Genomic DNA, 8,528 nt, shown 5'->3' with positions numbered 1-8,528 from the left:
AGTTCTGCATCCCCCTCTCCCACCCGAATCCAAGGCAGCCAGAACAGTTCTTGGCCATCACAATTCTAGTAATTCCACTTGTGTCCTCCTCACACACTCCAGCAGGGCAGTACAGGAGGCTCTGACCATGTCCCAAGAAGCTTCTTTGCCCCCTGGCAGCACCTTGCAGACGTGCACCTTACTGGGAATGAACTGGGTCAATGCTGGTGAGATCTGGTGCTGCCCATCTTGCATAGGTGGCAGCTGATGGGGATCCATTGGGGGAAGCTGGCAGGAAGTGGCTACGGTCCCTTTGTTTTTTTTTTTTTTTTCTTTTTTTTTTTTTTTTTTGTGAGGGAGAAGGGGATATCTTTGGCATTATAATTATTGTCAACCTTCCAGTGGCCAAGTTCTGGACTGCATTAATAATTGGAGTTAATTGGTTGTCCAGGCAGGTATGGAGCTTCACAGTCTACCTTAATAGCAAATGCCATGGCTGCATGCAGAGCCTGGATGTAGGCTGGGTTTCTCCCAAGCTGGCAAAGTGCTTTCAGCAGGCTCCAGATACACATTTCTGGCAGACAGGGAAACAGCACTCCTCCAAGTCTGGATCATATCTACACTTCCATCTTGTGTCCTTAGCTTGGAAAAAACTCAACCCAACCAAATGCTTTCCAGGTCTCCTTTCTCCATGTGAAGGGTGGGTGGGAGGCATTTGATGGTCACCAAAAGTGAGATACTTTTTGGATGTATTTAATGGAAACATATTTCAGGAGGAGAGACCTCCCAACCTTTGCATTAATCTCAGAGCAAGAGATGAATTTCAAGCTGTCCTTGCATATAGTGAAACATAGCTGAAACAGCCAAATGCAAAGTAGAATTAAATGTAGGGTTTGAGCTGAATAACCTTTTAATTAGGAAGATAAATTTGTTGTAGCTTGACCTTAGTCTGTGTTAGGAACCTGCTAATCATTTGACATGCAGAGTGTATTAATGCTGCACTTAACTTGGCCATTGGTTTTATTATCTGGTGTTGGGAGTTTTTTCACTCCTGGAAGCATCAATCTGCATCTTGTATGGTTCTTCTTTCTTTTTTTCCCATTTAGAACATGTAGCACACTGTTGTACTTCTGTTCCTGTCCACGTAGAGTATTGCCTTAAACAGATCAGTTGTGTTGTGGTTTGTTTCAGGTTTTCTTTTTTCTACCATCAGTTTTATGCATTAATTTATTTTAAAATGTGTTTGTTGTTTTGGGTTGGTTTTTTGTTGTTGTTGTTTTTGTTTTGTTTTATTTTTTCAAAAACATGAAACGTGTATAATATTTTATTTTTTAACATTTCCATTGCAGTATTTATCATTGTTACTGGTTGTGTGTAGTGTAACAAAATTAATGATATTAAAAAGCATACATATGAAAAACAGCCTGCCAGCCTTTTCTCATTGAAGCCAGCTGGGGTTAGAGGGTATGACCAGCAGCATCCCCAGCAACCACAGACACCCCAGCCCTCATGCTGGGGTCAGTGCCATCCTGCTTGGGTGCAGTAGAAGCAGCTAGCTGGTGTGGACCTTGGGCCATAAGGCACAGGTAAACCCACCAGGGCCAGCCCAGCCCCCAGCCAGCGTTTAGGAAACACCAACTCTCAGGCTGGACTCAGCCCCTGCATCTGGGCTGCAACGGAAGAGCTGCATCTGTATGGCACTGATGGGTGAAATAACCTTTTCTCCAGCTCCAAGGCAGCTGTTTCTGCCCCTCAAAGCCATTGGCATGAGACCCAAGCACTGAATTGAAAGTTCAGTGGTAGCCCCTGGAAAACCCCAGAAGAGGGGACATCCTTCGCTCATGCTGGTACAGGTCCAGTGCATGATTTTAGCCCCTGACCACCCAAGAAGCTTGAACTCTGCCTCTCCAGATACAAGCTGATTTTTAAAGCCCATTTATTCACATCTTGCACCCTGGGATACTCCAAGGCCACAGAGCTGAGCTGGGGGGGATTAGACATCTCCATGTCCACCTTTCCACAGGCTCCCAGGAGGGGAGGCGGGAGAGCCTAAGCCTGGCAGTGTGTGAAGATTAATAGCAGCTTGTTTTCTTCATTTCATCTCTGTCAGCACATTAATTGCCTGGTGACATTTGGGAGCCCCGGGTTGCCCAGCCCTGCTGTCACCTGCAGCAAACAGAGCAGGGCTCTGCATCCCATCAGTGGGATGGGTTGGCATCCTCCCACCCTGCCAAGAGCAACACAGTTCTTCTTCACTGGTCATCTCCAAAACCACGAATTAGAGCAGGGGTCTGAACTGGCACTGTGAGAAAAGCCAGGCCAGAGCAGGGTGTCTGTGATTTCTGCTCAGCTCCCCAGCCTGGGGAAAAGCAATCCCAGTTCATGCAGATCCCTTCCTGGCATAACCCAGCTGCCTCTCAGCACTGTGATGGATGAAGATCGCTCACTCGGACTGCAGAGCCCATCAGTCTGGACAAAAGACCAAACAAGCCACACAGGATCACCTAAATCCAGCTTTTTAATTAAGAAGGGTAGACAGAGCAGGCAGTAATTCCCCTGGCTACCTCCAGCAGGCTGTGACAGCAATGTCTGGTGCTGTGCCCTGGATGCACTGATGTGGTGCTGGATAGGTTCCTGCAGGGAACTAGAAATGTGGGAGATTGGGGCTGGAAAAGGCACAATCACTGCTCCTGCACCCCCCCAAAACCAAAATTAACTTGACCAGGACCAGCTGAAACTGCTTCCTACCATTGTTAAGGCAATTGCCTGCAGGATGGGAGGAAGCCAGGAGCCAGGACAAGGCCAGGAGGGTGCAGCCCATGGAGGGATGCAGGCAGCAGTTGCTGTGCCCTAGGTTAGAACCATAGTGTAGCTATGGTAATTCCAGAAAGCCACCATACACCTTGCTTCCCACACTATTACCTCACCAGTGACATAAGCACCACCCCGGGCTGGCAGAACAGTGGCTACCAACCCCATACTGTGCTGGTTGGTCATCCAGTGGGGCATTCCTCGGGACTTTCTGGGACTCCGGCCACTCCTCCTGTCCTATTAGGTTGCAGGCACCATGTTCCTCTTCTCCAAAAAACTCAAGACCCCCGTCAGCACTTACACCGACTCCTATCGCCCACCATGCTCTGTCCGAAAGACCATGAAAAGCCAGGAGATGATGAAAAGCATGCAGGAAATGGGAGAAAACAGGTTCATTACACAGGTAAACTCCACGGCAGAAGGAGGAAACATCAGGGTTTCTACCCCTCCTTGGGCAGGGGGCTGGCATGGGGGCTCGGGTTCCTCTCTGCACATGGGTGGTGGGTGGGTTGTACTCTCCGGTTAGAAAAGTGGATGCATAGCCCATGGCCTGTGCTTGCTGGCTTCTTGTCCCCTGGAGCTGCACCCCGACGTGTCTTCAGGCTCTCAGGGCTGGCAGGCACCAGCACAAGCTCTCACACATCAAGCTGTGTCCCTCAGTAGGTTTCAGAATGCACAAGGGGCAGAGTCTGCTGAGGATGGGGAAACTGAGGCAGTGCTAGGCTGCTGCAGGACATGGTGGCCACAGACAGTCAGATCAGGTGTCTCTGAGAGCTGTCTCAAGACACAGCTCTTGGAGGGACATCTCCCTGGGTGCCCTCTCTGGGTCATGAGAAGCCTCCAGGCTGAGCTCAGTTCTGACCAGGGAGACCATCTATGGCAGAGGAACCATGGAATGGGTCTGAAAACTGAGAAGCCCTCCCAGCCCTGGCTCTGGAGGAGGAGGAGGAATCTCTGAGCCATGGCCTCACTGTGGGGGGTGTCTGTGGGACGTGAAGGTCTCCACACACAGTCTAACAAGTGTGCAAAGCATGCTGCAAACTGGTCCATCTCTTGCAGCCTCCATAGCCTGTGCCTTATAGTGAGGGTGCCAGCAGAGGGCATGGAGAGTGATGTCTCCAATGTGCAGGGACAGAAAAAGCTCATGCAGCCGGGGCACCCATCTGCCCTGCAAGACCCCAGCCCTCTTGGGCTTTGCCAGCTGTAGAACATCCGTTTGGTCCCATAATTCCCTTCCCAACCTCTTCTGGCCCCATACTTGGTACACCCACCCTGTCAGCCTTTCTGCAAAGCACCCAGATGCCTGTGGATGCCCTGGGTTCAGAGGGAGAGGAGCCAGTGATGCCCAGCCAACCTCCATCCCCTGGTTTCTGGAGGTAGGGGGAGGATTTGGGTGGGAGGAACACAGTGCTGCTATGACCCCCCACATGCTCACACACTGCCAGGGGAGTGGGGGGGTCTTGGTGCTCAGATCTTTAGATACATCTCCAGCATTAGACCCTGCCCAGGAATCAGCTTCACCTTGTGTCCCAGCGGCCACAAAGAGAGAGAGAGAGACTGCTACATGGCCTGTTTGTTTCTCCTCACTCCCTGCTCCCTAGGGTTTATGGTCACCCCCACCACAAGTTCCAGCAATCCAGGGTCAGCCTGAGCATCTGATTAAGTCGGTGACACAGGACTACTACAGAAACAGCATCGATAACTCTGCCTTCTGTCCTGACAGCCGCTGGCTGCCCCAGTCTGAAGGTACTGCCAAGGTCCCAGCTGACCCCCTGTTTCACACAGGGCACATCCCCATGGGGACAAGGGACTGAGGGTGCCATCAGTGGCTCTGTTCATAACCCTTTTAGCATCCTGCTTCCCCCCAGCTTTGGTGAAAGGACACTCCCTCAGTAACTCCTCCAGTGGCTTTGCCACAGCTGTCCATCACCATTCCTGCACTGACACTGACCCTGTCCCAGGGACGGCTGCAGCTCCCCAGGGTTCTCTTCTCTCTTCTCTTCTCTTCTCTTCTCTTCTCTTCTCTTCTCTTCTCTTCTCTTCTCTTCTCTTCTCTTCTCTTCTCTTCTCTTCTCTTCTCTTCTCTTCTCTTCTCTTCTCTTCTCTTCTCAGCTGGAAGTGGTGGGTGTCAGCTCCATCAGACGTCCCCTAATGGTGCCCCGAGGAGCAGCATCTCTGATATGTCCCCTGGCCCCATCACATTGCATTTTAGAGAGAGAGGAAACAGTTGGGACTCTCCGACTGTCTCCCCAACCCTCCCAGCTTCACAGGACAACCCTACCTCTCACTTTTTCACTGCAGAAAGGTACAAGCCACTTTTTGTCAACGACCACAAATACATTACCTGGAGAACAGGTCCGTACAACACTGCAGCCTGGAATAAGCACTCCTGTTACCTTCCTTTCCTGCCCAAGGTAGAGTTAAGCCCCCCTGGTCTCCACCAACTGGATCTTCCTAGTGTGCCAAGGGCACCTCAGGCTTTGCAGTGGTGGCAATCCTGCAAAGGCTGCCTTCATTCATTGCAGGAGACAAGGATGGACACCTTTCTGCACAGCATACCTGTGCTGTACCCCCCAAAACCCAGATACCTCAATCAATATGGTAACTACCCTCACCCTGTCCCTGTACCCTAGCTATCGCTGCGCCTATGCCATGCTGGCATCCATCCAAGTGATAGGCTGGCCGCTCCTTCTCACCCCTACCCTCTCCATCTCTTTGCAGAGAGGGGGGCAGTCACCAGTGTTCTGCACAGGCTGTCACAGTGCGCACCACCATCCCTGCAGCCTGTGTACACTTTGACTGGGAGGGGAACCTTCGAGGGCTACTACAGCCCCTGTTCTGGTCGCCACTACTTCCTGCAAGGGATAGATTACCACCCTGATGGGATCCCTGCCATCAGAACACATCTCCACTCACTAGGAGATAAAGCTGTAAGGTTGGAGTGGTGGGATGGTATGGCTTGAGTGGGGATGGAATGGGATGGGATGGCTTGGGATGGGATGGGTTGCCTCAGGATGGGATGGATTGCCTTGGACTGGGTTTGAAATGACCTCCCACTGCTTACTCAGCCTCTTCTGTCTCCTGCAGGAGTATGCCGTGTTGTGGTTACAGCCCCAGAGCGATCTTCTGTACCTCTACAGATTGCATCCAACCAGCTCCCTACGCGAGCCCTAGGTGCAGAGAGGTTCTTTTTTTTTTCCCGTAACACCAGCCAGCCACTAGCTCTCTTTCCATTAAGGTTTCATGCAGAGGGCTATTCTAGGGATGGTGGTGCAGACTGCAGACCCCAAGGGGTAGTGGGTTCCACCACGGTGCCCATGCAGGCAGAGATGCAGCCTCTGCACCTTCATCTCACAGGCTAAGTGCATGTGAACAGGGACACTGTTGTGGTGCTGAGCTGTTGGGAGTGTGATGCTGCTGCCTGTGGAGAAACAGCTGCCAAATTTACTCCCAGGACCAGTGCTTCTGTTGTTGGTCTCATCCAGAGGCCCTTGGAACTGTATGGCACCCAAAATCCTGCTTGCACCCCTGAGCCCAGCTGTATGTAGCATAGTGTCTCCTAGAGTTGAGGGCCACCCCTGTGTTCCTTGTGCTGCTCTTGTTTATTTTCTGTTGTCATTATTTGCTCTTCTTATCCAAGAGCGTGTTCCCTGGTCACCCAGTTCATTATGTGGTAATCAGCCCTGTCCTTCACCCACTAAAGGTCTGCCAGCACCTTTTTATCTCCATGTTTGCCTTTAGGATGTCTCCATGGCTGAGGCAGCTTTTTTCAGCCCAGGGGGGGTAGGAAGGGGAGAAGGGGAAGCTGTTCAACCAACTTCATCATCACTCTGCTACGCAATCAACCCTCTGCAGGCCAAAATTAGGTGTCAGGCTTCACAGAAAATGTATGAATGGCTTTAAATTCCTGAGCCCAGAAACTAAAGCCAAACAATGAGAACTGATATGGAGTGCTGTGTTCCCCAATAGATGTTCCTATGCCAGAGCCTTGGCGAGATGTTTCTCAAGGTCTTCTGCACTGAGAAACATATTTTTCTGGACTGCCGTGGCACTCATAATGAAGATTTTAGAAAAATGACAGTGCAAGAAAGAGTGGATATTTGCAGGGTGAGAGGCTCACTGGAAGCAGCTCGCTGATTGTCAGTGCCAAGGAGCTTCAGCCCTTCTGCCCAGGCTTTGCTTTGACCTCTTCAAAGTGGGTGGGGGCAGCTGTGTGTTTGCTGCTCTCCCCTGAGACATGCTGGTGGCCAGAAGCAGGTGTGCTGCTCTTCGTCCTCACTGGACTTACATCCTCCCATGGCTGACAACTTTATCTGCTCTCCTAGGTGGGACACAAGCCACTTCTTCAGGGTAGGAGGAATCCGGAGAAGCAGCTACCACATCAACCCAGAATTTTTCTCAGAGGCTCACTATGTCCAGCGTCCCTGGTGAAGAGCAAAGATGTCCTGTCATTAAAACTGTCTCCAGCAGCTCTTCCTCTCAGATCATTTCCTACAGTCTGGGGAAGTCCCTGGGGAGTGGGGAGAAACTTCATCCACTGTAGGCTTGGTGGGCACTTTAACAGCTTTCAGGGGCTGGTGCACTGTCACCACCCACAATCTGGAGATGAAGAAAGCTCTCAAGAAGAAGCTCCCAGAGCATAGGAACACAGACAGAAATAGAAGCAGTCATCTTTACCCGTTTTTGTCAGCTTCATGCTGGGCTGCTTAGAACATGATTGCTTTTGCCAAGTTATCCAGGAAGACCTGCCATCCATCTGTGATGCTGAGCCTGGACATGCACTAAATAAGAAGGGGGATTTGAAAGCACCACGTAATTAATGAAGACATGAAATGCCCTTCTTTGACTAAGCTCTGAGAGCACAGTCACAGCAGGGAACACTCACCACCCAGGGCCTTCCTTCCATGTGTGCAAATCATAAACCCATGGGGCTGTGGTCCCCATGGGAGGGATGCTCCAGCACAGGGCTGTCTGGGGCTCCACATCCCTGTGGTGCAGCATTGCTGCCATGCTGTGCTCACCCAAGTCAGCACCCAAATCTCACACTGGAGCAGGGAAAACCCCACAAAAATTCCATCTGCTGATAGCCAGATACCCAAAGCACCACAGCACAGCCCAGGGGTACCCTGGCACATCCCCAGCACTCCACATGCCCACTCAGCCAGCCAGCCCCAGAGCTCCAATCCCCCCTGGGATTCACCAGATACTCCAAACTGACCTCCACTCCACCCCCCAGCCCCAACATCCCAAGAGGTTCAAATCACCTGGACATCCCCAGACCTCCAACCCCACTCCTCACCTCCAAGCATCCCCAGCAGCTCCATCATCCACTCCTGGGCATCCCCAGAGCCACAAGCCCCCTTGTATATGTCCCCAGGCCTCCAGCCCCCAGAGGTCCAACTCCTTGGACATCCCTAGAGCTCCAACAGCACCATGGCCATCCCCAGAGCTCCAACCCCTTGGACGTCTCCAGAACTCCACTCAAACATCCTCAGATCTCCAACCTGCTGGACATCCTCAAACCTCCAACCTACGTATCCACATAGCTCCAACCCCTGGACATCTCCAGAACTCCAGTCCCACCCCACATCCACAGAGCTCCAACCCCCGGACATCCCCAGAGCTCCAGCATCCCTCGGCCATCCCTAGAGCTCCAACCCTGGACATCCTCAGAGCTCCAATAGCCGGTGGAGTGTCTGGGGCCGAGGGGCGAGAACCCGAACTACATCTCCCGTCGG

The 8,528-nt window shown here is 51.8% G+C and overlaps 1 protein-coding gene across 1 annotated transcript; it reads left to right on the top strand.

The window, feature by feature from the left end:
• Positions 1-3,046: 3,046 nt before the first annotated feature.
• On the top strand, positions 3,047-7,236 carry CZH9orf24 (chromosome Z C9orf24 homolog). Its single transcript, XM_030467701.1, has 7 exons — positions 3,047-3,193; positions 4,392-4,536; positions 5,092-5,204; positions 5,316-5,391; positions 5,512-5,725; positions 5,878-5,964; positions 7,116-7,236. Exons 1-7 carry the CDS (start codon positions 3,047-3,049, stop codon positions 7,219-7,221), a joined length of 888 nt encoding a protein of 295 aa, XP_030323561.1. The 3' UTR covers positions 7,222-7,236.
• The last annotated feature ends 1,292 nt before the right edge of the window (positions 7,237-8,528 follow it).

Source organism: Calypte anna, chromosome Z (genome assembly GCF_003957555.1).
Source record: "Calypte anna isolate BGI_N300 chromosome Z, bCalAnn1_v1.p, whole genome shotgun sequence".
In the NCBI taxonomy this organism is placed as follows: Eukaryota; Metazoa; Chordata; class Aves; order Apodiformes; family Trochilidae; genus Calypte; species Calypte anna.
The sequence above is the reverse complement of the archived record's forward strand: the minus strand, read 5'-3'. Positions and strand labels throughout refer to the sequence as shown.

Coding starts and splice junctions, on each gene's coding strand:
- CZH9orf24 (XM_030467701.1), top strand. CDS start 3,047: ATGTTCCTCTTCTCCAAAAAACTCAAGACCCCCGTCAGCACTTACACC. Junction 5,726..5,877: donor CTAGGAGATAAAGCTGTAAG/GTTGGAGTGGTG, acceptor TGTCTCCTGCAG/GAGTATGCCGTGTTGTGGTT. Junction 5,965..7,115: donor GCTCCCTACGCGAGCCCTAG/GTGCAGAGAGGT, acceptor CTGCTCTCCTAG/GTGGGACACAAGCCACTTCT.